We start from the raw sequence: 27,007 nt of genomic DNA, 5'->3' as shown, positions 1-27,007 counted from the left end.
GGAGGGCGAGGGGGCGGAACAACAGTGTGTGAGAGCGCCGATTGGGTGGAAGGAGGAGCCTTAGAGCCTTTGAGAATTCCCATTGGTCTGAGAATTCCTGCGTCGGCCATGTGGGTAGGAAGTGGCTGGGAAGGGAATGGGGGTGTTGAATTTGGATTTTGGAGGGGTCACTGGTAGACGGTCAGTTTGGGGCGCCGAGGGCGGAGATGGGGGTCCAAGAGGGCTGAGAGTGGGGATCCGGGGAAGCTCAGATGGGAGTCCGAGGAAGCTAAAAGTGTGGGGTTCTAGAAGACAGAGTCGGGGGGAACCAAGGGGTTCAGGGAGGGAAGGTGTGAGAGGGGTCAGGCTCAGGGTCAAAGGTCCAAGGGGGCTGCAGGGAAGGGGCGCTCGGGAAGAGAAGTCTGAGGGGAGTCTAGAGTGGGGAGGATACAAGGAGACTGAAAATGGATGTGTCTGAGGAAGCTTAGATTGGGGGCACAAGCGTGCTCAGAATGGGGCGTCTGAAAAGGCTTGAGGCGGGAGGAGGGTCTATGAGGACCTCGAATATTGTTAGAGAGCCGGGCTCGGGATTGCAGGTCTGAAGTTTTTAGGATGAGGTCTCAAATCAAGGTGTTTAAAGGGGGTCTGGGGTGCAGCCCTGGGGGATATGTGTGGAGCTCTTAAGAAAGGCTCCCAGTGGAGTCTGAGGTTGTTCTCTGCAGAGGCTTGAGAGGGCAGACATGTGTAGTTTGATGGGTATTTGGTGGATGGAGTCTGAGGGGAGTACTGTGGGTGCTCATTGTGTCTGGGCAGGGAGCCTGGGGGTGCATTGTGTGGCTTTTGAGATGCTGAGGACATCTAGGTTTTCGAAACCAAGTGAGTTTCACTAGAGGGCTGAGGTGAGGCCCTGGCCCATGATGAGACCAGAAAGCTGGATCACAGTCTGCGGGTGGGAGGCTTGGTGATTTCAGCATGTTCTCCCCTCCCCACAGGAATGACCGGGTACACGGACTTGATGTCAATGGAGGATCAGGACGCCAGGGTTCCAGCTCTGGAACCATTCAGGGTGGAGCAGGTTGTCAGGACCGGGGGTGCAGAGGGTGAAGGTGGGAACTAGAGGGCGGGAGATAGAGTGGGGATAGGCAGGCTGACTCCTGGGTTTGTGGGCTGGGACTGCCCCCCCCCTCAATTCATCCTTACCCTCAGGGTCTAGCCCTACCCTCACCCCCACCTCCCCATCCCCCAAATAGCCATTGGTCCCTCGACTTAAGGCCCTGGCCTGTCTGGGGACATCCTGAGCTCCGCTCCAGAGGAGGGGCTGCTCATGGATGGCAGCATTCCTGTGTGGGTCCAAAGGTCACACCTTCAGGGGGGATCTCTCTATCCTAGGCACCACCTGTAATCTACTATGTCCCTGACTTCATCTCCAAGGAAGAGGAGGAGTATTTGCTTCGACAGGTGACCTGTTTATCCCCTCTTCCCAGAACCCTCTTCAACCCCCAGTTCTCGTGGGAGAGCCCGAAAGGTCACAGTGAGGATTCTGGCAGGAGGGAGAGTGCCACCTGGCACCCAACCCTCACCACCTTCCCTATTCCTTTCTCAGCACCTGCTGGGGCCTGTCAGAAAGGGCTTTTCCCAGGAAGCTTAGGGGAAACCAAACTGATTCTTTTTTTTTTTGGCCACGCCACGCGGCTTGTGGGATCTCATTCCCCTAGGGATTGAACCTGGGCCATGGCAATGAAAGTACCGAATCCTAACCACTAGACCACCAGGGAACTCCCCAAACTGATTCTTAGAAAGGTGGTGGTTATTATGGAGCTCAGACTCCCTGTGCTAAGACAGCCCTATCCGGCTACCTTAGAGAGAAGGAGGTTATAACATAGGCTGAGATAGCCCAGTTCACTCCCTTGAGATTTGGGGAATGAAGAATTTACAGTGTTCAGATTTCTGTGCTGAGATAACCGAGGCCTCAGAATGTTAAACGCTTCCCTGTGCTAATAGCTCAGCATAAACCCAGAGTCTTGGGAACAAGGTTACCAAGCACAGACCACCCGTGTTAGATAGCCCAGTCCGTACTCTATTCTTAAGGTCTGGGGAAAGGAGAATTTTACAAAGCTCAGAGTCTGTGCACTGGGATAGCCCTTTGCAGCCCCAGAGCCTTGGTTATAGAGCACAGATCTTCCCTGTGCTATCCCAACTAGTCCTGTCTAGTTTGAGTCCCAGGAATGAGTTAGCTCCAAAACTCGGACTCTCATACTGAGACAGCCGCTTCCAGCCCCATAACAATGAAGGAAATAAGGAGATTTCTTAGACTTTCTGAGATAACCCTTTTTAGACCCTTGGGGTCTTGGAGTGGAGAATTTTCAACGTACTCTCTTGGCTATACTGAATAGCCCAGTTGAGCACGTTTTCTCCCCCAGGCAAGAGGAACAAGGAGGTTCCAGGACTCAGACTGTGCTGAGATAGCCCAGGAATCACGAAATTACAGAGTGCGGACTGTTTGCTGGGCTGAAAGAGCCCAACCCAGCCCAGAGCTCTGAGTAGATTCAGACCCTGCTTGTGTAGCGCTGGTTCCCTCCCTCAATCCCTAGACACAGAGGGGCTTTGAGGCCAGCGGCCTCCACAGGGGGAAAGGGTAAGAACAAAATCCTGGGAACACTGTCTCAGAGAATGATCCCACAGACACTGAGATGACCTATTTCCACCTTAGGTGAAAACCCCTATGTTGGCCTGGGTGGGAGAATCAGAGAGGGTGGTCCTGGAAAAGGACTGACCCCCTTCCCACCTCCCAGGTCTTCAATGCCCCAAAACCAAAGTGGACCCAGCTCACCGGGAGGAAGTTACAGAACTGGGGTAAGTGTCTCCGGCTGTGGGCATGGGTGATTTAGGGCTGGGGACTGGGGTAGGCAGCTCAGGTTGGATAGTCTTAGGACATTGAGGCGTCAGGGTGCCGGGGGGAGGTCCTTGAGGGTTCAAGGGGTCCTAAGGGCCAGGAGGATTCTCAGGGGTCAGTGGAGGTCCTGAGGGCTTAGGGATTTCCTGATGAGTTGGAGGGTATCTCTAGGGGTTCGGAGAAGTCAGGAAACCTTTGAAGGGTGGAGTGGTGATCTCCAAAGAGTTAGGGGTCCCCGAGGAGGTCAGAGTGCTACCAACCACTGGGATATCCCTAATGGGGGCTCCACATGCCAGAGCTCCTTGTTGGGTGCCCTCAGCACCCCATTTCCCTCCCCCAGGTGGGCTCCCCCATCCCCGGGGGATGGTTCCGGAGCGGCTGCCACCGTGGCTCCAGCGTTACGTGGACAAAGTGTCTGACCTCAGCCTTTTTGGGGGTCTCCCGGCCAACCACGTCCTCGTGAACCAGTATCTGCCTGGGGAGGGCATCATGGTAACCACGCTCTCACCCCGACCCCCAGACCTCGGATCCACCACGGGGCAGGGCGTCATGTCGACCCACATCACTCTCATTAAGCAGCCACATACCCCAACCAAACACTCACCTCCCTGTCCCCAGCTGGGGAGCCCCGCTTTGACCTGAGGGTGGGGGGGTGTGGACTCCTGCCCCGTCCAGCCCTGGTACCCACTCCCCAGCCCCACGAGGATGGGCCACTGTACTACCCGACTGTCGGCACCATCAGCTTGGGCTCCCACACCATGCTGGACCTCTACGAGCCTCGGCAGCCAGAGGATGATGACCCTACAGAGCAGGTGGGCCCTGAGACACTGCCCCAGCCGCTTGTGGGCCCTCCGACACCCCATATCCTCTAAGAGGCCCCAGTCCCACCTGCCGGCAGGGTACCCCTGATACCCTTCCAGAAATCTTCCTCTGTCCCCTCATGGAGGGCACCCACATCCGCCCAGATGCCCAACCCATCTGCCTGCAGGGTGCCCTAGAAATCACGATATCCACGGATACCCCAGTACCCCCATCTGCTGAGTGAATATCCTGACATCCTACCGATCCCCTGGCTCCATACATTCAGAGCGCTCCAGTACCGCATGCAGGGCTCCCCAGTTCTCCAACAGACACTGATATCCTCAGATACCCCAACACCGGCCACTCAGGGTTGTCTCTGACATCCTGCCAGACACCCTGACTTTCAGTGGCCACTGCACAGGCACCCCAACACTGACTTCCTACCTCCCACTCCAATAATGTGATCTGTCATGCAGGACACCCCCAGATTCTCCTTGGCACCTCAACACATGACTCGCTGCTCAAGGGCCCCCAGATGTCCTGCCTCCCCTCTGTGTTGCTCATGACAGCAGCTTCCCTGACCTCTTTCTTTGCTGTATGTCTGACACCCCAGTGTGCACAGAAACTCCCCTGGACACCCCGACACCAGCTGCTCCTTACGGCTGCCCTTTTTAATCCTACATGCTCCTAGATGCACTGACACCCCCTCCCACTCTGCTGGTGTCCTCAAAACATCCTGATATCCGCACATTCTCCCAGACCACACCTGCTCATCTCTTCCTCCCTTCCTGGCTTCAGCCAAGTCCTCAGCCCAGTTCCACTCAGTTTCCTGGGACCACTGATCCCTCGGTCCCAGCCCCAGCTCCTTGCAGAGCCCAGCTGCAGTTCCCTTAGGCCCTTAGACACCGCCATCTGCAGCCTAGTCCCTGCCGAGGGGCTGCTGACACCCCACCACCTCCCCGTCTCCACTTCCCTGGAAGCCTGGCCCTGGCCCTGGCCCCCGCGGGATTTTCACTCCAAAGCCTCGATCCCTAGGAGCACAGTTGCCCCTCAGCCTTTGCCCCTGGGACTCGCTGACCCTCGCCCCCTGAACCCCCAAACCCGCTGACCTCTCGCCCACCCCTAACTTCTGGGGACCCGCTAACCTTCAACCCGCCCCGCAGCCCCGGCCCCCGCCCCGGCCGGCCACCTCGCTGTTGCTTGAACCGCGCAGCCTGCTGGTGCTCCGTGGCACCGCCTACACGCGCCTCCTCCACGGCATCGCAGCCGCCAGCGTAGACGCGCTCGACGCCGCCTCCCTGCCGCGCAACGCAGCCGCCTGCCCCTCGGCGCAGGCTGGAGCCCGCCTGGTCCGCGGCACCCGCGTCTCGCTGACCATCCGCCGCGTACCCCGCGTGCTGCGCGCTGGCCTCCTGCTCAGCAAGTGACGCCAGGACCCAGGACCCGCTCGGATGCCCGAGCTCTCGCCTGCTCTGGACTGCTGGCGCCCTGTGGGCAGAGGCGGTTCCCCCCGGGTTATTTTCCCAGTACCTGTGAAGGAACCACAGGAAAAGGCCCCATTCCAAATAAACCACCAACAAAACAATCTTACTCTGGTTTTGGACATTTGGGGGTGGGGGGCCAGATGTTTGGGTTCCTGAGGGGCGCTGCGTCTGGGACCTTAGATGGATGGTGTGGGCTCTGGAGGTCAGATGTTCGGGTCACAGAGTCGAGAAGAACCCAGGGCTCTTGAGGGGCAGGGTTATATCTGGAAACCCCTTAGGTGGGTGGGGTGAGCTTGGGAGGTTCAGCTACTGGTCCGCTGGGGAGGAAGGAGTTAAGTGGTGCTACTATCACCTGAGCTGGGCATCAAATTACCTGGGTCCAGGTTCCTCCTAGAAAGAGGTGGAGCTGAGCCTGCCCCTGGGCTTCTGGCTGCCTCAGGCCTGGGTGAGTCCTACTGAGGAAGTCTGGGAGGATAGGAAAAGGGCTCCTACTCACTGACTCTCTGTCCTCAGGCTCCCCAATATGGCCCTGCCCCCACGCCTGGGCCCTACACCCCCCTCAGAGCCCTTCAGCCACCCGCCTGGAGCCCCTAGGGAACTGAACACATCTGGATGCACCATCTGCCCTGCCTCTGGAGAGGAGAGAATCAGGTACGAGCTGGGGCTTTTGAAACTGTGGTCCCAAAAGGGTGGAGGCAGTAGCAGGGACCTTTTGAGGGTAGGAGGTATTGTAGCTAAGATCACCTGGGGACATGAGAGAGGTAACTGGGGACAGGGGTAGGGTAGGGTGGATAATGGACACCTAGGCTCACCCAGGGGCCTGTCAATGCCTCCCCCCCACCCCATCCCAGGTCAGAACGGGCCCAGAAGCTGGGGCAGGACTCCTTGGACCCTCCCGAGCCCTTCCAGGGTGGGCCGAGGGGCACTGAGCCTGCTGCTGGCCTCCCCAGATTGCCAACGCCCCCTTCTCATGAGGACTCGGCTGGGGCCAAACACCGTGAGGTGAGCTGAGGTGAACTAGGCCCCTGTGCCAGCCCCTACCTCCTGTCTGTCTCCCAGGATCTGGCTTCCACACTGGGGATGGGGTGATGATTCTGGAAAAGTGTTGGGCATCTGTGTGGGGAGGGATGCTCTAGACAGTGATTCTTTAACTATCACTATTCAGTATTTTACCAACTGAGAGAGAATTCTTTCATCATTGGCCCTGGTGTAGCCCCATTCCTTGTGGGGCTATCCAGCTCCACCACCCTCTCCCTCTCCAGAGCCCCAGGCCCTATACGTACAAGTTTCTAGGAGCCTTGAAAACCTGGAGAATTTGAACTAGAGGTTCTCAGGCCTGGCTCCACTGGGAAGTTTCTCTAGGTGGGAGCAACCCTGGTGCAGACCCAGAGATGGACTCGGCTGCAGAGAAGCACCCAGAAGGCAGGAGCCTGGGTGCAGTGGGTGCGGGCCAGGCCTTGGTTGGCTCACTGGCTCTGACTCAGCCCCCTGTGTTCCCCAGCGCCCCATCTCTGGCTGGGGATTAGAAGCTGAGCAGGACAGCCTGCATTTTTGCCTTTTGGGGCTGGGCCTCCGGCTGCAGGACCTGGAGCAAGGCCTGGGGCCCTGGGCATCAGCCCAGAGCAGGATGGTCCAGCTGCAGGTGAGCAGTGGGAAGCCAAGACGTGGGAGGGTGGGCAGGGCCTCAGGAGTGGGTGCCAGCTTCCCAGGGTGGGAAATGGGTTTATTCCATGTTCCAGGTGTCTGGACGGCAGAGGGGGTGGGGATAGTGCTCCAGCTCTCAGGTCTCTGGTGCCCCTGCTGTGTGTGTATGGAGGCGGCGGGGGGAGGGTTGGGCTGGTGTGGTGTTGGTGATGTCCAACCATGTGTACCCAGGCCCTACAGGCAGACCTGCGTGGGGCAGCTGAGCGTTTAGATGCACTGCTGGTGTTCGGTGAGGGGCTGGCACAGCGGAGTGAGCCTCAGGCCCGGGCATCCCTGGAGCAGGTCCTGAGGGCCTTCAGAGCCCACCGAGACAGCATCTTCCGGCAGCTGTGGCGGCTGCAGGCCCAGCTGGTCAGCTACAGCCTGGTATGGCCCACCCTGGCGGTCCCTGGCGCAGGCGCCGATCCCAACCCTCATGACCTCTGTCCTCTGACCAGGTGTTTGAGGAGGCCAGCACACTGGAGCAGGACTTGGAGGTCGAGGGGGACTCAGACGGGCCAGGACCTGGTGGGGTCTGGGGGCCCTGGGCACCCAGTAGCCTCCCCACTCCCGCAGAGTTGGAGTGGGACCCGGCGGGGGACGTTGGGGGCCTCGGGCCTTTGGGGCAAAGGACAGCCTGGACACCAGGGACTCCCTGTGAGCTGTGTGGCCGCAGGGGCCCCCAGGGCAGGGGACAAAGCCTTGAGGTGAGAGCAGGTGGGGTCACCTCCCCCCAGGCACCCAAGGGACCCTCTGTGTGTCTCCTAGCAGGGCCCTTTTTCCCTTTCGAGGAGGTCTTCATGGCTCTGTCTCTCCCGGTGTCTCTTTTGCTTTTGGTGTCTCAGTGGTCTCCTCCCTCGTCCCTCTGCCGCTCTTGGCCTCCAGGTGTCTCTGTTGTACCTATATTTCCTCATTTCCTCTCACTCTCCCCCTCACTTACCCCACCACAGCCACACTAGCCTCCTGGCTCTTCAAATATTCCAAATACACTCCCATCTCAAAGCCCCCAGAGGCACACCGAGCTCACCTCCTCACTTCATTCCATCCAGTCTCTCCTCAGATGTTACCTCTTCAGAGAGGCCTGCCCTGGCCTCCAAACATTATCACTCCTTATCCTATTTTATTTCCTAACAGCACTTACCACATCTTGACATTATACATTTATTAACTTATGGTCTCTCTCTCTCCTGCTAGAATATAAACTCAATGGACGCCAGGACTTTGCCTGTTTCCATGCTCACAGTGTCCCCAGCTCCTAGAATAGCACCTGGCATGTAACAGATGCTCATTAAATATTTGTTGAATGAATGAATAAATAATGTCTCTTTTTTCTTGGTTTCTTTGGCTCTGCCCCTCTCTTCATCTCTCCCTGAGATCTCTCTCTTCCCCCAGAATCTAATCTCTGTGACACTTACCCCATCTTGGCCCTTCCCCAACTTTGTGTCTCTTTGTCACTGATTCTCCAAGGACCCCACTCCTCTCTCTCCCCACAGGACATGCTCATGTCAGGCCTCAGCCACCGGAAACACTTAACAGGTCACCGAAGACGGTCCCTGCTCCGGAAGTCTCAGGTGAGTTGGTCCTCGGCCAGGTGTATCACTCAGGAATGTTGATGGCAAGTGACAGCAACCCAACCCAAACTGAATTACACACAAAAAAGAGGATGCTGTTTTTTTCATGTAACTGAAAAGTCCAGGTGGTGTTGAATTCAAGACCTCAAATACTGTCAGGGCTCAGTCCCTCCCTGTCTTGGGCTCTACTTCTCCAGGGTGGATTCCTTCTCAGCAAAATGGCTGCCCCAGCAGCTACACACTCACTTCCCACTGGCTTAACCACCCCAGGAGGAGAGAGTGCCACTGACCTATGGCAGCCAAGTCCTAGGGCTGACTTCTGCTTCCCCAGCTTGGGTCATGGCCTACACCCTGAACCAATCACAGTAGCCAAGCTGATGGAGGGCTCTGGTTGGCCAGATCTGGGTCACATGCCTAACGATGGAGGTGGAGTTTTGAGTTCAGGAAAGTAGGGAGGTATGATACCCTTCTCCCCAAACTGAACCACTGTTACCAGGAAAAGGGAGAGACTGTTTGGAGGGCAGGCACTGACAGACATCCACTATACCTGGAGATATTCCAAGTCCATGTGGGGTCTTGGGGATGGAGGGAGTGCTAGGAAAGGAGGAGAAATAAGCCCAGCTCTGTAGGTCTGTGGGAGTAAGGTAAAGACCACATTAAATATCACTTCCACCCATTCTACTGCTGGCTGCTCTCTACCTTTAGGACAAGATGAGGCAAGCATCTCCCAACGTCCAGGACGTGATGCTGGAGGTAGACCCTGGGTGAGATGCCTGGGAGATGGGTCTGGGGGTGTGGGGGTAGGGCTCATGGTGGCAGCCCACCCATACATTGAACACTGCATTTCCCTTTGCAGATCCCCCACTCCTGCATCCAGGCGGCCCCTGACCTTCCTCCTCCTCCTCCTTTTCCTTCTGTTGGTGGGTGCCACATTGCTCCTGCCCATGTCAGGGGGCTCCTGCTGCTCTCCTGCCCGACTGGCCAGGACACCTTACCTGGTGCTCAGCTATGTCAATGGTCCTCCCCCAATCTGACTACACAGTCCAGACATATGTAATAAATGGTCACTGTCAAAGGATGTGTCTTAGTCTGTTCGGGCTGCTGTAACAAAATAACATAGACTGGTGGCTTATAAACAATAGAAATTGATTTGTCACCGTTCTGGAGGTTGTAAAGTCCAAGATCAAGGTGCCTGTAGATTCAGTATCTGATGAGGACCCACTTCCTGGTTCATAGACGGCTGTCTTTTCACTGTATCCGCACATAGAAGAAGGGGCAGAGAATCCTCTGGGGGTCTCTTTTATAAGGGCACTAATCCCTTTCATGAGGGCTCCATCCTCATGACCTAATCACCTCCCAAAGGCCTCACCTCCTAATACTATCACTTTGGGGGTTAGGGTTTCAACACATGAATTTTGAGGGGACACAAACATTCAGTCTATAGCAGGATATGTGGGGATATTGGGTGCTTGAGTACTGAGAATCTTGGGTATGGCCCTGGTACATCTGGACAGCCCCCTCCACAGATCCCTTTGCCTTGAGCACAGAACATGGAACTGAATCAGCCCATCTTGGGTTGGGTTCCCCCATACCCTGAGACAAAGATTCAAGCACAGGTAGTTTTTTAGGGAGTTGATCCCAGGCAAATGGATTAGGGGAATGGGAAGTGAGCCATGGAAAGGAGTTAATGAGCTGGTTGCTGCTCTGGGCACCTAGAGTGCCATCCCCCTAGGGACCTCTGGGAGACTGGGAGACACACTCAAAGTTGTCCCACCCAAGAGGTGAAGAAGTTGTGGCATATATGTACCAGCTCCCATCTTTCATTGGTTAAGGATTATTCCTAGAGATATTAACTCCCCAGCACTTCCAGCCTCTCCTGCCTGTAAACGACCCTCAGGCAAAGAGGCACAGGTGCTTGCTACAGGATGCTAGAGGAGGGGTGCAGGTGTGCAGGAGGGGTGCAGGTGATGTTGGTGCTGGGTTGCCGACTGCACTTGCTATAGCCCCTGACCTGCATTCATCCACGTGCTCTGTTCAAACACTCCACATGGTGGGCTCCCAGGCTGGCCATCACTGATGCACGACTGTGAAAGCCCCCTTCTCCCAGGTCATCATGCTGAATTGCCAGGCCTCAGTCCTGAAATCCAGTCCCCAGCCCCAGGTGTCTAAGGTCATCCTCTCCCCAGAGCTTAAGGTATCAGGACAAGGGGTAGAGCAGAACCAGACTCAAGAACAGAGGCAGAAGCCCTGTGCTAGGCTCCTGGATGTGCACTTAAGACAGATCCCTTCTCCTTTAATTCTCACAACCACCTGATGATGTGGCCCCGCTTAACAGAATGGGAAACTGAGGCTCTAGACGGGAAGCCACCAGCCTGAGGCCACACGGGAGCAAGTGACTGAAGTCAAATCCGCACTGACTTAAAAAGAAATGGGAATTTGTTTTCGTGGGTAACTGAAAAGTTCAGGACTATAGCACAGCTGGATCCAGAGGCTCAGTTCTTTCCTCTGTTTTGGCTTCACTCTTATGCAAGTGATCGCCAGAGTGCCCCTCAAAACCTCCAAGCCTACATCCCACCAATTTAGCAGCCAATAGGAGAGTTACTCTTCCCTTATAGTTCCAGCCAAGGACCCAAAGCCAGTGTCACATACTTCACTGGGGGCTGCAGTCAGCCTTGACTGAACCATGTGTACTGAAAACAGGGGGAGAAGTCGTTCTCCAAAAAAAATCAGGGAGCTGTTACCAGAAGGGGGGATGGACACTGAGGGAAGGGGGCAGGAAGGAGCAGATTCTGGGAGTGACTCCAAGTTCGGGAAGAAGTCGGGATGCAAACGTAGATCTGTTCTGTTTCAAATGCCAGGCCAGGTCCTGTCCCCGAGGAGGCATGGTGTTCCTGGGGTTACCAGCAAATGAGACAGGCAGAGTCTTGGCAATACTGACCCAACCGATTGGGTAATGGAGCAAATCCATGCCATTCATTCATTCATTTAATATTGACTGAGTCTGCTATGAACCAGGTCCTGGTCAAAGAGCGGGGCTATGATCGTGAATAAGTCAGGCTAAAATCCTGGTCCCTGTGGAGCTGACATTCTAGTGGGAGAAAGCAACAGTAAGTAAAAGAAACAAGTAAAATAGGTAACAGGTCAGAGAGTGGTTAAGTGCTAAGGAGAAAACTAATGTGGGCAAAGGCAAAGGGAGAGGGGTACAATTAGGATGGTTGAAGAAAGAATCAGGGAGACAATTATATCATTATGCTATCATTAAGTCATTATACCAAGTTGCAGTGAGAACACAAACCAGGGGGACTCCTAGAGGGGTGCTGTCCAACAGGAATATAATGTGAACCACAAATATTTTAAATTTCCTAGCTGTCACAGTAAAACCGTAGAAACAGGTGAATTAATTTTAATTTAATTTATACTGTAACGCAACATATCCAAAATATTATCATTTCGATATGTAATCAATATAAAAATAATGAGGTATTTTACAATCCTTTTTTCTTACTAAGTCTTTGAAGTCTGGTATGTGTTTTATACTTTATAGCACATCTCAATTCAGATGCTTAATTTTCAACGCATAAAATGAAATGTAGTGCTACCAAAACAATACAGCTGTGTTTAATGACAAAATATTTTACACTGCTACAGTTTAAAATTTTAAGATTTATAAAGTTAAAAAAAATTCCCCAGTTGCACTAATCACATTTCAAATGCTCAAGTCACAGGTACTTCCCAGATACCATACTGGACAGTACAGGCCTGGAGGAAGAGCATTCTAGGTAGAGGGGACAGCAAGTGCAAAGGCCCTGAGGTAGAACTGTGCCTGGCGCGTGGGAAAGCCAGTGTGGTTGGAGTGCGAGAATGGAAGGAGGCAAGGTGAGAGAGGCAGTAGGGCCAGATCAGGTGAGGCCTTGTGGACCACAGTGAGGACTTCTAGTTTGAGTAAGATGGGCACTGGAGGGGCTTTTGTTGTTGTTGTTTTCAGCTTTCATTCTGATAATTTTTGAACTTGTACAAAAGGAGAAAGAACAGCATTACAAGTCCTTGTGAACTCATCACTGGCTCCAAATATTATCAACTCAGGGCCAATCCCGTTTAATGCTCCCAGGTGCTCACTCCCCTCTTCCTAGATTACTACTTTGAAGTCAATTCTAGACATTGTATCTTTCTATTCACCAGCAATTCATGGACCATCTCCAGATCGATTCTGTTTTAAAATTTAATCACGGAATTCCCTGGCGGTCCAGTGGTTAAGACTCCATGCTTTCATCACTGAGCTTGTGGGTTCGATCCCTGGTCGGGGAACTTAAGATCCCACAAGCTGTGCTGCGTGTGCCCCCCCCCACACCCCCGCAAAAAGTCCAATCACAACGCTCTTACTACTATAAAAAAAATTCTAGTCATTCCTCTATATCACTTACACCTAGGATGTCACTATTTGAGGGAGGGAGCTGAGCAGGAGTGCTGGGAATTTGAGGGTGTGGCTGGCTCCTCATCCTCATCAGGTACTGTGAGTTTCCCAGAATTCCCCAAGGCCCCACTGGGCCACCTCATGCACCTGGTCGCCCCTTTGGGACCACTGAGCTTGTGACCCAAGACAGGAACATATTCTAGTGACCCATCACTCCCAATAGGATGGAGATCAGAATCTCTAAGGGAGAGCAGATGTTATTATTTCAAAGGTCAGAAATTTAATTTAAATTGATTGTTAAATCTGCGAAGAAGGTATGCATGAGAGATTTATAAAGTCTCAGAAGATGCAGGCTTTACTCTTCTCAAATCTCTTGTAAAATTGTACCCTCTGTGTGAAGATCTCTGGTGCCCAAAGAGGAATGACCAGTGATATGACCATCATCTTTTTTGTAACTTTTTGTTTTGTTTCAAATTACTGAAAAGCTTTAAGACGAGTACAACAAACCCCCATATACCCTTTACCCACATTCACATAAAATGTTAACATTTTACCCCATGGGCTTCACCATTCACACTCTCACTAATATATATGTGCACATAATTTGGAACCATTTGAGAGTAAGTTGTAGACATGATACTTTTAATTCCTAAATACTTCAGTGTATAGTTCTTAAGATCAAAAGTACAGATCTTATACAACTAGAGTACAGTTATTGGAATCAGGAAATTTAAAAACTCAATTCAAGTCTATTATTAACCCACAATCCATATTCCAAGTTATTCCAAGCCCCTTAAGTCCTTTATAGCAATTTTCTTAGATCAGGAGATTCTTTTAACAGACAGGTTGAGAGGCACTGACCCTGTGCCTTAGAAGAGTGAAAAACACAGCAGCAGACACAGAGATTACCAACGGGGGAGCTTTAACGTCAGCACTGAAGTGAGGTGGTTTATTTGGGATGTGATCCCAGGAGGCAGGAGTTAGGGAGTGGGGAGAGACAGGGCAGGGGAAAATCAAAAAACGTGCTCATGGAGTGATAGCTACTGTGAGCAACTGGGGCTCAGTCCCATGGGGGCACCTTGTAGAACACATTTCATTTGTCCCACTAGACAACAGGCACTTATCCAGTGACTGCTGTCCCCCACAGGCTGTAGTTTGCTCCTAAGGGTATTAACCCACCCCCCATAATTCCCCGAAAGCCCTGAAGCAGAGAAGCAGAGATGCAGGGGCTCAGAGCAGGAAGCTGGCTGCCTCTTGGGAACCCTCCTCTGCAGCTACAAGTGGGGTTGGGACATCATCACCTGCTGCCACATGTATTTAATTCACTGTATCATTATAACAGCCACAGGAGGGAGGCACTATTAGTATGCCCATTTTGCAGATAAGGGTGTTGAGGCACAAAGAGGTTAAATCACTTGCCTCCGATCATGTAATCAGTAAGTGTTGAAACTGCGATTCAAACCTAGGCATTCCAGTTCCAGGGTCCATGCTCTTAATCACTGCTCACTCACCTACAACCTCCTCCCTCAAATCAGGCAATCCCCTCCCTCATCCTCTTTACCAGACAAACTCCATTCCTCTGTAATACCCGAGTGAATGTCTCCCTTCCTGACCGGGATACCCAGCCCCAGTGAGAACTCAATCATTGCCTGCAGCCCTGCCAGAAGCTCCCATCCTGGAGCTTATTAAGGCTCAAGATCTTGGAGCCAGGAGTGAGCAAGAGGAAGAGGAGGGAGATGCAGGTGGAGATGTAATGGGGGCTGGATAGGTAGGACTTAACCCCTTAAGCCACTTTCAAGACTTTGGCTTTTACTCCAAAATGGAGTCAGGCCAGGATTAACAGCATCACCCTGGCCAAAGAAACTGAGGCAGAGAGACGAACATGGCCGTGGAGGCCAAGCACCAACCAGAGACAAAGCTGAAGTAGAAGCCACTTGCGTGAACAGCACAGCCTGTGCCCTGGGGCACTCCAGGCCCCAGCATTTCTCCCCTCACCCTCTCCAGGCCTTTACCCACACTGGTCCCCCTGCTTGGAAGCCTATCCCTACATTCTGGCAAACACTTTATAATTCTTTAAATTGCACCCCAACTTTATTACTATTTGGGTTCCTGCCTCCCCCACTGGGATTGGGGCAGAGACTGTGTTTCTCTTCTGTCCGTACTACCTTTGATCTGAGGTCTGGGCTCCTTTCCTGAGGTCCTCCTCCTCCTCTCAACTGCATTCAACTGCTTTCCACTTATTTAACCGACATCAGTGCAAATACAGCTGAGGGCTGCAAAGTGCGGTACTCCAGAGAATATCTAGGGCAAGTCTATGGGGCGAGGTATGCCTGTGGCCTTTGGGTCCACCTCTCCTCCCCAACCCCTCAGCCTTGCTAACAAAAATCCCAGCTTGTAGCTGAGGCTGGACTCCTTAGCCAGGTTTGAGGGCCCCACTACTACCTCAGGGGTTACCAGCCAGGTCTCCTCAGCTCCACTATTCCTCTCCTGCCTCATTACCCTCCATTAAGGAGTCTACTGGGGCTTCTTTGGGGTCAAACCAGGCTGGGTCCCCTCCATGGATCTGCCATGGATCTGCTGCTCCAACCAATCTGCCATTCTAGAGGGCTCCAGAGGGGTAGAGACAGCTCCCCACACCCATCCCTTGCCAGAGGGTCACTAGTTGGTGTGTGTGTGTGTGTGCCTCTTCAAAAATCCCCCCAAACATTAAATCTTTAAGATCACCAACAGGGAAGTAAGCACATCCCCAATTTTATTGCCTTTTTGTCCAACAGTCCTGAGCAGGGAAAGGGGCAGAAATCGGGAGTCCCCCTCATAAGTATCACGTAGAGGTCTTGAGGGGGTCTTTAATTGATTAGCTGGGGTGAGAGACTCCCTACCCGCTTCCTCATCGATCCTAGTTTGTCACAATGGGCGAAAGCTTTTTCTAAGGGGATTTCAGGCTTCTCACCGGCCATCAGGGCATCTTCCCAAACTCCTCAGCAAAAAAGTCTGCTCTCCTCATAGTTACAAAGAAGGGAGTCTCCTTGAGGAGCCAGGAGTGTGGTATGTTCTCCGGGGTCTAGAGAAGGGCGTGTCTGTCTCTTTCTGTCCAACAGCGGGGCGTCCTGGCTCCCCAAGGCCTTCGGGTAAGTAGCTCTCAGCTTGACAGTCCAGCCAGCCGGCGACCCAGGCTGCCCCAAGCCCTCATGGGTAAGTTTGACCCGTTACCATACATCGGGCAAAGTCGGGCATCTCTCGCCATCGCACCCTACGTCGTCAGGAGGGCTCTTCAATTCCCCCAATCTGTCGATCTGGTCTCTCAAGACCTCTCACCTTCCATCAGGCCTGTTCCCCGGTCCCCCCACGCAGTCAGGCGGGCCCCCGGTTCCCCTGAGCCACCGGGTGACGGTCACCGTCCATCCGGCGCGGTCTTCGGTACCTCCATGCTGTCCAGCGGTCTCCTTGGGCCGTCACCTTCGTCAGGTGGGGTCCCTGGGGCCCCCGCGCCGGGGGACTCCTCAGTCGGGCCCCGCGTACTCACAAAGGCACCCATGGCCGTGGCGTGACCCGAGCGTAGCAGCTGAAGCTGGCGCCGTCCGCGGCGGTACAGGTACTCGATGCGCAGTACGTCGGAGCGTGGCAGGCGGGCGTGCTGCCGGAACTCGGCCCGCACCCGCGACTCGGCGCCCGGCTTTCCGTGCCCGGCGCGCAGCAACTCGCGGTACAGACTCAGAACTTGTCTCTGAAGCCGGCTGTGCCGGCACATGGTAGCAGCTGGGCCGCGGGCTCACACAGCGGACGCCCCACCGAGTGGCGCGGCAGAACAGTGGGGAGAAGCGGTGAAACGCGACAACTGACGCTTCCGCCACCCGCCCCCAGCTTTGCGGCGCCGCCGCGTCCCATAGGTTGTCGCTGCTTCTACGTCACAATGTTGTGAGTAAGGGGCGGAGCTTCTGGTTCACTGGCCCGCCCCACAGGAAATCAGTGTCCTTTAGAGGACGGTACCTCTGAGCGCCTGGGTGAGGAGGGCGCTAGGCCCTGAGGCTCTTAGGTTTGGGGTTGGAAGGGACCAGGGGATCCTGACCTGACTCTTGGGTCCTACGAGTGGAGAGAGCTAGAGGTTGGAGCCCTGTGTGCCTCAGGGCTCTGGGGGCACTGGGAGAGAGAAGACAGGCACAGGCATGCTTTTGTCCTCAGTTATTTATTAAAGCAATCTCGGGAAGCTCCATGCGTTCCCACCCGCAGAGCAGGTGTGCGTCGAGGGTCCCAACCCTGGGGACGGGCAGAGGGACGGGGTCACGCGGTGAAGTGTTGGGTCACAGCCGGCAGGACAAGTTTCTCGGTGCTGAGAAGATGGCGTGAGAGATGGTGTGGGCTGTAAGCCCCCAGACGCAGCCTGTAGCGCAGGGAGTTGGGCTCTTAGCGCCCTCTATCGACATGAGTCGGGTCCGAGGGTAGGAGAGGGAGCGGCCTCCCCAGCTGTTGAAGTCCAGAGTCCAGCCCACATGGCACATTTCGACTAGGCTGGCACCCCGATGTCCAGGGAGTATCAGGTCAGCCTCAATTCCGTTAGAGTCCTCGCAGGCTACGCGGAGGCGTACTCGTAGGGCTGGGAGGCCTGCAATGCCACGATCCCCTCGGACCCTACCAGCACCCGGAGCGTGGGGGGCCGCTGGACAATAACCCGGAACCCTCCGCCCAGCGTGCGACCACGACCCGGCACACCTGGGCGGCGAGCTGCGCTGGGCGTGGGTTCTTATGCTAGAGGGGAGGCGGATCAGGGACTGGGGAGAGGGTCGGAGTTTGGGAGTCAAACGGGAGATCTGAAACCGCTATGAATCCCCTCGGTGTCTCTATCAGAAATACATATCCAGGTCTTTGCTAGAGGAATAAGGTCTGGGATTTGCTTTAAAATCCTCCAGCACAAATGAAACAAAAAGAGCGAGAGGAGGTGCTTCCCTGGTGGTGCAGTGGTTGAGGGTCCCCCTGCCGATGCAGGGGACACATGTTCGTGCCCCGGTCCGGGAGGATCCCACATGCCGCGGAGCGACAAAGAGTGAGAGGAAAAGAAAGCAAGAGTGGCAAAATATTTGTAACTGTAATGGGGTTTCATAACACTATTCTCTCTTCTTTTGTGATGCTTGAAATTTTCCGTAATAAACACTTTCTTAAAAGGGAGATTTAGAGAGAGAGAAAAAAAAGCCTTTGGATCCTGTCACATCTCTCTCACCTGTGTCTTCATAATCTAGTAACTGTTTACTGAGCACTACTCTGTACCAGGCACTCTTTCAAGTGCTTTAATATTTTATTTATAATGTATGACACAGTATGTTAATAAAATATGCAATATAATATGATGCTATTTTAATATCTTGTCACCTAATTTATATTATGTAATACATTTATTTGAAAATAGTGAATATTTAAAACAGTTTATTTTTAAAATAGTGAGTATTTAAAACATTTTTTGTTTGTTTTAAGTTTTGGCCGTGCCCGATCAGGGATCAAACCTGCGCTCACTGCATTGGGAGGCAGAGTCTTAACCACTGGACTGCCAGGGAAGTCCCTAAACACTTGATATTTTAAGTGACATTAAATCCTCACCAACACTCTGACAAGGTAGATCTGCAGGACCATATACCTCTTGCCTCTTAGGAAACCAAGGCCAGAGAAGTAACATAGCCTGCCCAGGTTCACATAGCTGGTAAGTGGCAGAGCCAGGTTTCAGACCCCAGGGATCTGATTTCATGACCTGTGTTTTTAACCACTCTGCTATACATACTGCCTCACCAAAGATAATATAAAAATGGCTGCAAGAGCAATCACAGCTTATACTTACTGGGCACTTACTTCTACCAAGCACTTAATTTTTTTTAAATTTATTTATTTATTTTTGGCTGCGTTGGGTCTTTGTTGCTGGCGCCAGCTTTCTCTGGTTGTGGAGAGTGGGGGCTACGAGTGGGGGCTACTCTTTGTTGTGGTGTGTGGGCTTATTGTGGTGGCTTCTCTTGTTGTGGAGCACGGGCTCTAGGTGTGTAGGCTTCAGTAGTTGTGGCACGCGGGCTCAGTAGTTGTGGCTCCCGGGCTTAGTTGCTCCATGACATGTGGGATCTTCCCAGACCAGGGATCGAACCCATGTCCCCCACATTGGCAGGCAGATTCTTATCCACTGCGCCACCACAGAAGTCCCCCAAGCACTTTATATGTATCTTCACAGCTACCCTATGTGGTAGGCACCACTCTTATCACCGCTTTTTGTGGATGAGCAAACTGAGGCACAGAGAGAGGTTGAGTCACTTACACAAAGTTACACTAGAAGCTTAAGAGACATAGTGGGGGTTTCTTGACCCTTTAACCAAAGGTTCTGGCTTAGTTTACCTGCCAGGTTGTGGCAGATACCCAAGCTGTTCTCTTGCTGGCCCATCCTCCCACTTCTACAATTAACCTTGAACTCACAGATGATTCTATTTCTCATCATGAGATTTCAGGTTTGTTTTCCTCTTACTTAGAAATACTATCCATTTTGCCTGCCCAAATTTCAATTCTCCTGTTGCTCTCCTGCTTCCAAGTTCCTTGGGGAGCCATGCATCCTCCACCCTGGCATCTCTCCCTGCTGGATTTCCACCCTCTCCTTGTCTGGCTTCTTCCCATCAGCACTTAAACATCCCTGAGTTTCTCCCATCTCAAAATCATCATCATCGTCATCATCATCAATTCTAAGATACCTTTGCCCTCTGGAACTTTCTAGCTGATCTTTATTCTCCCCTTTCTGCATGGACAGTTTGTCAAGAGAGGTGTCTATACCTGCTGCCTCCAGCTGTCTCATTCCTCAACCCTGCAATCCAGGAGCTGACCCCTGCTGTGCTGTGTGATAGAAGGAGCCTGTGTTCCTGACTTGGAGGAAACAAACTGGTTATACTTGGATTGTTCATGAGAAATAAGCTTTTATCAAGTTTAAGCCACTGTAATGTTGCGCCTCTGTTATAGCATTTGGATGTAGAGCCTACTTAATATAGATGCTAACACAGGAAGAGGAAAAGGCAGGGATGAAAGATGGAAACTTGAGTCCCAGTGACATTATTTGGGTCCCTGAATCCAGCCATGTCTGAAGGCCTAAACTTTACACAAATAAAAGTAGATAAATTCCCTGTTGTATTTAAGATAGTTGGCATCATTTTCTGTCAGTTACAGCTGAAAGTCTTACTGATATGGTGTGTTTCAGGGAACATTTTATGATGAGGTACGGGAGACTCTGTGCCTACCCACCCAGGCCTGGAGACCTCTCTGACAGGGATGTTGCATCCACTGTGGAAGCAGCCACAGTGGTCCTGGGATACACAGTCTGTGCCATCAAAGATGAGGCCAGGGTCACACTCACAGCCCTCATGGCATTGGGTAGAACAGTAAGCAGGGCTGAGAGATGGGACACAGCCCCCATGACAGGTCCATGCACAGATGCTGTAGTGGCTTCAGGTGGACAAGTCAGGGCTGCAGGTGGATGGCAAAGGTGAGTGCTTGTTACTCAAGTTTCCTTTTCCAGTCCTACTGCCTCTTGCATCCAGTCAGGCTAGCTTCCCATTGGTGTTTTCCAACCTCCACAACTTTGAATTACAGTTTCCTTTCCCTTGGATGCCCCTCCCACACACTCTCCAGCCAATTCCATCTATGTCAAGTCTTCTCTGATCTCCATCAGGAGAGAGGGCTCTTCCTGCCAGCCCACAACCTGCCCGGCATGCATCCCAGACCCAGCCAGAGCACTCACAGCAAAGTTGGGGACCCCTCCAGGGTATCACAGGGATCCCAGCCTCCTGGCGAGCCTGCAGTGTAGGCTGTGGGGCAAAGGGGAGACAGATAGTGAGAAAAAGAGACAGGCACAAAAAACAGAAAGACCTTGTTAAACTGCTGTCCCTCCAGGTCTGGCTGCTTCTTCAAACGTAGTCTTAACTCTTCAAGTCCCACCCTTCTTCGCCTGGCCCCTGCTCAACCAGGCCTAAACTTCTCCATTGGTCCTCCAGCGTCCATCCTCTGGTGGCCCAAATCTGAGTTTCCAGAGCTTCACCCACTATCTCCAGCCAGCCCCACACACTCACAGCAGAATTCAGGCGTCCTCCAGGGCCCAGGCGCACGCCCAGAGCCTGACAGGTGACAATGTAGGCGACCAGGGCTTGGTCGACTGCGCAGCGGATGCCGTGGGGCACACATGTAGGGCAGGCATCCCCCGCGGTAGGCGAGGAGGCGGCAGCTGTGAATGAAGGGTGGTGATTCCAGAATTCCATCCACCTCCAGGGAGGGAATGCGGGACGGGAGAACAGCCAGGGAAGGGGGTAGTGGCTGTCAGCAGACATTCCTGGAAATGTCAATGAAGGATCAGAGAGGGATCAAGGAGAACATTCTGGTTGGTTAACCGGGGTTTAGTCATTAGGGATCAAAAGAGACTCAGTTGGAGGCTAAATGGAGGGTCAATAAAGAACCCAATGAGGAATCAATGGTAGAGTGACTAGATCGTCAGAATTAATGAGGGGTCAATGGAAGATCAATGAGGGGTAAAAAGGATAATTAGGGAGTCAGTAGGGAGGGGTCAGTGGGAGATCAAGGGGAGGATCATGAAGAGGGCAAATGGAAGAAGTGGATGGACAAATCCACACATCACTGAGGGTCAAGAGAAGGCTTAGATGGCTTTGGGTGGCAATGGGAGGACTCAGCTGGTGGGTAAGTTCGGGTGGAGTCAGAAGGTGAGCCGATGAATTAATAGGACACTTTGAAAGTCTCAGTGAATGAGATAATGAGTCAAAGAGGCTGAATTAGGATAACAGAAAGGTCCAAGAATTCAATGGAGGAGTCAGTATCACTAGGAAGCTCAATGGGAAGCTCCACAGGGGTGTAAATGGGGCCATTAATGGGCCAGTCATGGATCCCTGGGAGTGTCAAATAGATAGCTCAGTACAGATAAATGGGGGAAGGGTGTGGGGTGGGGTCAACAGGGCAGTAAGTAGGGTTAATGGGCAAGTGGATATAACAATAGAAGCATCACTTGGGGAGGCAATGGCTTAAGGGGATGTTAAATGGGGAGGTGAAAGGGAGGGTCAATGGGGAGGTCAGGGCTGAGCCTGTGGGTTAAAGGGGAGTCAATTAGGGAGTCAAATGAGGACTCAGAGTTAATAGGAGGGTAATAGGAGTCTCAAGGGTGGTAAATAATGACAAGTGAGAGTCAGTAGGAAGGAGTCAACAAGCAAGTCAATGAGGAGAGAGGGGGTCAGTAGCCATTGGTAGGGGATGAATAGGGCCACTAGGGAATTGGAGTAGATATCTTTCAGGACCAGTGGGAGAGTCAATAATGGGGGCACCAGCAGGAAAAAGGGGTTACTATGGGTTACCTGAGGGTAGTGGGGACAGTGAGGGGTGGTGGGTCAGTGTGGGCCTTAGAAACCTCACCCAGATATGGTTGAGATCTTTCGGACTCATGTCCAGTATCAGACTGGCTGAGAGGGTCTGGCCCTTGGTGCAGCCACGTGGCTGCAGAAAAGGGATCAAATCCAGACTGAAGGGGTCAAGGTTGGCATGGGCTATGCCACAGAGACCCACCAGGCGGTAGACACAGGAGCCCGGGGATTCACAGCGGGCTTCTCCGAATGTGCGGGAGTGGAAGTCTCCAGTAGCAGTGGAGACCAGTGGGTCCTCCGGGACAGTGGGGCTGGGTGGGGACTAGGCTAACAGGCAGTGACACCAGCCACCTGTGGCAGCCTTGCAATGACCACAGCACTTCTCAGGCCATCACTGGGGCATGTTGCTTACCAGGGCCCCAGTGGCCAGGCAGTGGCCATGCTGAACACAGTTGTCTGTCCAGAAAGTGCAGCCTTGGTGCAGGAAGCAGGAGCAGTGGGCACGGGGCACGCATCAGCCCTCCAAGGCAGCAGATGACCAGACAGGCACGGGCAGGTAAGGGCACGGGCGCAGCTACAGTGCTCTGGGGCTGAGGGGTTGATACCTGTGGCTGTTCATGCAGAGCCACATGGGACAAAGCTGGAGTTAGCTGGGCACTGGGGACTGGGGCCGGGGAGCAATGGAGGGGAAACCAGCAGTGAGGCCGTGGGTCTCAGAGCAGGGGCCAAGGTCGTTGTGGGGGAGAGAGAGGGTCAGGGACCCAAGAGTCCTAGGAGTCTGAGTCACCAGTCCCCTCCTTCCCAAGACCCAGAAGTCATGCCCCAATCTCTGACCCCTCAGACCACAGCCCTGGTCACCTTGCAGTTGACAGCCTAGGGGTCCATCTGTGATCCACAAACCTACTTTGTAGGGCAGCTGCAGGTCACACTGTCCCCCGGTTGGCAGGTATAGGAGGGGCAATTCTTTAAGAGGATAGTCTGGCCAGGCTGTGGAGGAAGGGAGGGAGGGTGAAAGGGGAGGTGGTACTAAAAGGAAGGGCGTCTAGAGGTTGTGACGTGAGCCCCATTCAAGGAAGTGCATCGGAATCAAAGGCAAAGTGGAAGGATCCATGTGAAACTCTAACAAGGACCCAAGAGGATGTGCTCACAGGGAAGTATTGGCCATTGCGGAGGCAACAACAGTGGTCCACAGGGATGCAGTCAGCCCATGCCTGGAAGAATCCATCATCACACCTGCAGGGAGTGGGAAGCTGCACCTCCTGGACACACAGAAAGGCCACGGGGCAGGGGTTCCACACAAGCTGTAGAGGCTGTGTGTGGGGGCGGGGGTGGGGGTGGGGGGAGACTGCATGGCTGGGAAAAGGCGGCTTGTCAGGCTTAGGCAAGCCAGGGGCCTACCATCCATCCCACCAGCACCCTGAGGCTGCATCCTTCTTGAGGGACCTCCCCCCTGGATTAATCATATCTGCAGTAATAACCAGCAATGACTGAGCAATGTCTACATACCACGTCGTGTGCTGGCTACTTTAATGGGTCCTAGATATGACTGACATGGCTTCTCTGCTCTTTGTCTTCTGGGGTTTTGCCCCACCCACCACTCCCAGCCCCTACTGAAAAGGGTTGACCATCTCTTGAACCACCAAGTGATCCCACCTCTTATCCACCTGTTTGGGCCTGTGCGGAACCTGTCAGTAAACTCTAGTAGTGGATGTCTTTTTTGTCCTCCCACCCTTCTGACAATGATACCTCCTTTTTGACAGCCACCCATCCTTACTTTCAACATGTAGGTTGAGATGACTCCACATCCAGGCTCCGGGGTGGGTACAGGAATCGGGGATGGCTAATCAGATTATTCCTTTGGCCCCAATAATTGTTCAAGCAAAGTCTATGGGTAGGGACTCTAGGACTTTGGCTGGGGCCAGTGGGGAAAGGGTGCTACATTTTGGAAGAGGGCTTTGAAGCTGGTAGAATCGTCAGCCTGAAGTTGCAGAAGCCTTGCTGCTACCACAAGGGAAGAATCTGCTTGAGAATAAAGCTAACACAGAGAGAGGAGGGAGGGGAAGTCCAAGACACAGAAGAGAGACCAAGAGAGAGAAGGAGAGAAACATTTCTTCTAACTGCAATTGAAAATTCTTAATCCAGCTAAGCCTGAAAATAGAAATACCCTCTGTCTTTGCAGTTACATGTGCTTCAAGTCCTTTTTTTTCTTTCTTCAGTCTGGGATTCTGACACTGCCACTAAGAGTCCCACCTGATAGGGCTTCCCTGGCAGTGGTTAACGATCTGCCTGCCAATGCAGGGGACACAAGCCCTGGTCCGGGAAGATCCCACAGGCCACGGAGCAACTAAGCTCGTGCGCCACAACTACTGAGCCTGCTCTCTAGAGCCTGCGAGCCACAGATACTGAGTTCACATGCCACAACTACTGAAGCCCATGCGCCTAGAGCCCGTGCTCTGCAACAAGAGAAACCACCGCAATGAGAAGCCTGCATACCACAATGAAGAGTAGCCCCTGCTCACCTCAACTAGAGGAAGCCCGCGCGTAGCAACAAAGACCCAACGCAGCCAAAAAATAAATAAATAAAATTAAAATCCTTAAAAAAAAAAAAAAGATTATCACCTGATACAGTGGCCACATTGTGTCCCCATGACCCCACCTCTGCCATAGCTAGTTGGGCCAAGGCTGGACAAATGACCATGGCAGGCAGAGGTGGGAATGGTCATCAATCTATAAGTAAAAAGCAAGCCAAACAAATTCCCACCAGGTGCATTTGAACCTAGAGGCAGGAAGGGGTCAGAGAGGGATGGACACTGACAGAGAAAGTCAAGGTGGGACCAAGAGTCCATGAGGAACATGGAGGAGACATGTGGACACAGAGACTCAAAGTTGATGAGAATCTGTTAAGTAAGTGAACAAATGTTCAGATGTCAGATAAGTCATTTTCTAGGTGTATGACATTGGGCAAATTCTTTAACCATCGATGACTTGGTTTCCCTCATCCATAAAATATATCTGCTTGGACTTCTCTGGTGGCACAGTGGTTAAGAATCCGCCTGCCAATGCAGGGGACACGGGTTCGAGCCCTGGTCCAGGAAGATCCCACATGCCGCGGAGCAACTAAGCCCGTGCGCCACAACTACTGAGCCTGCACGCCACAACTACTGAAGCCCATATGCCTAGAGCCCATGCTCTGCAACAAGAGAAGCCACCACAATGAGGCTGGGCATCACAACAAAGAGTAGCCCCCACTCACTGCAACTAGAGAAAGCCCGTGTGCAGCAACGAAGACCCAACGCAGCCCAAAATAAATAATAAATAAATTAAAAAAAAAAAAACCTGCCTGATGGGGCTGTTGTGAGAATCAGTTAAGGTAATAACAAGGCTTAGCACTGAGCAAGTACTCAATAAAGCCGGCTGCTCTTTTCACGTTATTACTGGAACTATTTTTACATCATTGTTGGAAAGATACTAAAGCATAGAGGGCCAGGAGGATTCTGGAGCCAGGTGGAAAGGCCAGGTCTGCCGCTTACTGGCTGAGATCTAGGGAAGTACTTAGCTTCTCTGTGCCTCAGTTTCCTCACCGTAGAAAGCAGGCAATGATTGTCCTTATCTCCTAGAGCGGTTCAAAGATGGAGTGAGCTGACTTAAAGCAGGTCAAACAGAGGTTCTCAAACCTAGCCTAGCATCCGAATCTCGTGAAGGGCTCATTACAAAAGGTTGCTCGGTCCCACCCAGTCCAGAGTTTCTGATTCAGTAAATCTGGGGCAGGGCAAGAGTTTGCATCGTAAACAAACCCTGTGTTGTTGATGCTGCCGGTCTAGGGACAATAATTTGAGACCCACTGTCTCAACACAGGGTCTGATATAGAATGGGTGCTCTGTAAATGTAGCTAAGAGATAAAATCTGTTTTCCCAACAAGAATGTGTGCAGGATTCTGTCCTATTTGGCGCTGTATCTCCCTCGTGGGCCTGGCACTTGCTGGTCCTCCACTAACACCTGTGGGATGACAGAAGACCAGACACGGTCTGCACTGCCGACCCCACTGGCAATGACTCACAGCGAAAGCCAGGCGCCCTCCAGGGCTGCACACTGACACCAGCCGTCCGGCAGGCGGCCATGGAGGCCTGCAGGCAGGCACAGAGCACTTTGAGGTTCCTGTGGGCAGGTCCCTTGTCGGCCACACAGACCCAGAAGAAGGGCTCTGGCGGCAGGCATGGGTGGTAGGGTACCAGCAGGTCACTGGGCTCACACAGGAGGCTGCAGGTGCTGGGTCTGCGCCCCTGTCCTCAGTGGCTGCTGGACAGCTGGCATCTGGGCAGGAACACAGCGCAGCACAGACCCGGGCCTCGGTTGCTGCAGGTCATCTGTCATGTTGCTGTTGAAGTTGCCCTGGAGGCTGCATGGGAAGCTGCAGGAGGTCACAGGCAGCGGCAGGCTTACATGGGAGCTGCACTGGAAGAGCAGCCACTGGCCTCCAAGCCACGAGCACCACAGACGGCGCCCCCGCCACACGAAGGTGCGCACCCACCTCCGGTCAGTGGGAAGGGCAGGCAGCCAAAGGAGGCCTAGAGTGAGGGGGGATATCAGGGCCTGGGGAGCATCAGGGAGAAGATGGAGTGGTGGTGTGTGTGCAAAGGCTGAGAGAGGTGGTGTGCCAGAACAGGGGAGAGTGCAGAGGGGTGGGAGGGGTGAGCGGACTGACGAGGAGGTGAAGGAAGGGGGAGAGAGGAGTCAAGGGAAGAGGCGTTCAGGGCGGCGCTTGGGAGTGGGTGCTGTGGGCTTGGGAGTGGGTGTTGTTGTCGGCTTGGGAGTGGGTGCTGTGG

General features: G+C 53.2%; 3 protein-coding genes across 9 annotated transcripts; 2 read left to right on the top strand and 1 right to left on the bottom strand.

Annotated features, from left to right (window-relative positions):
• Nucleotides 1-70: 70 nt before the first annotated feature.
• ALKBH6 (alkB homolog 6, nucleotide demethylase) lies at nucleotides 71-5,263 on the top strand. Of its 4 annotated transcripts, none has more exons than XM_024733961.1 (7): nucleotides 71-114; nucleotides 972-1,054; nucleotides 1,369-1,437; nucleotides 2,772-2,832; nucleotides 3,192-3,364; nucleotides 3,568-3,684; nucleotides 4,837-5,128. In XM_024733961.1, the coding sequence occupies exons 2-7, from the start codon at nucleotides 974-976 to the stop codon at nucleotides 5,098-5,100; spliced, it is 765 nt and encodes a 254-aa protein (XP_024589729.1). In that variant the 5' UTR covers nucleotides 71-114; nucleotides 972-973; the 3' UTR covers nucleotides 5,101-5,128. The 4 variants fall into 4 exon arrangements, with proteins under 4 accessions (XP_024589729.1, XP_024589730.1, XP_024589728.1 ...); XM_024733962.1 differs by having other exon boundaries at nucleotides 100-180; nucleotides 3,213-3,364; nucleotides 4,837-5,263; XM_024733960.1 differs by lacking the exon at nucleotides 71-114 and adding an exon at nucleotides 129-180.
• A 390-nt stretch (nucleotides 5,264-5,653) lies between these two features.
• SYNE4 (spectrin repeat containing nuclear envelope family member 4) lies at nucleotides 5,654-9,468 on the top strand. 4 transcript variants are annotated; one of them, XM_024733933.1, is made up of 8 exons: nucleotides 5,654-5,808; nucleotides 6,108-6,159; nucleotides 6,659-6,799; nucleotides 7,033-7,212; nucleotides 7,299-7,547; nucleotides 8,334-8,411; nucleotides 9,117-9,164; nucleotides 9,268-9,468. In XM_024733933.1, the coding sequence occupies exons 1-8, from the start codon at nucleotides 5,681-5,683 to the stop codon at nucleotides 9,466-9,468; spliced, it is 1,077 nt and encodes a 358-aa protein (XP_024589701.1). In that variant the 5' UTR covers nucleotides 5,654-5,680. The 4 variants fall into 4 exon arrangements, with proteins under 4 accessions (XP_024589701.1, XP_024589699.1, XP_024589700.1 ...); XM_024733931.1 differs by having other exon boundaries at nucleotides 6,009-6,159; XM_024733932.1 differs by having other exon boundaries at nucleotides 6,009-6,159; nucleotides 9,117-9,175; nucleotides 9,268-9,450.
• Nucleotides 9,469-13,443: 3,975 nt separating this feature from the next.
• Nucleotides 13,444-16,665, bottom strand: SDHAF1 (succinate dehydrogenase complex assembly factor 1). The gene has a single exon (XM_024734002.1). It carries the CDS (start codon nucleotides 16,568-16,570, stop codon nucleotides 16,214-16,216), a length of 357 nt encoding a protein of 118 aa, XP_024589770.1. The 5' UTR covers nucleotides 16,571-16,665; the 3' UTR covers nucleotides 13,444-16,213.
• Nucleotides 16,666-27,007: the final 10,342 nt, after the last annotated feature.

The sequence above is a fragment of the Neophocaena asiaeorientalis genome, unplaced genomic scaffold, assembly GCF_003031525.2.
Source record: "Neophocaena asiaeorientalis asiaeorientalis breed wild unplaced genomic scaffold, Neophocaena_asiaeorientalis_V1.1 scaffold280, whole genome shotgun sequence".
Lineage (NCBI taxonomy): Eukaryota > Metazoa > Chordata > Mammalia > Artiodactyla > Phocoenidae > Neophocaena > Neophocaena asiaeorientalis.
Note: the sequence above shows the minus strand (reverse complement) of the source record. Positions and strands in the feature narration are given on the sequence as shown.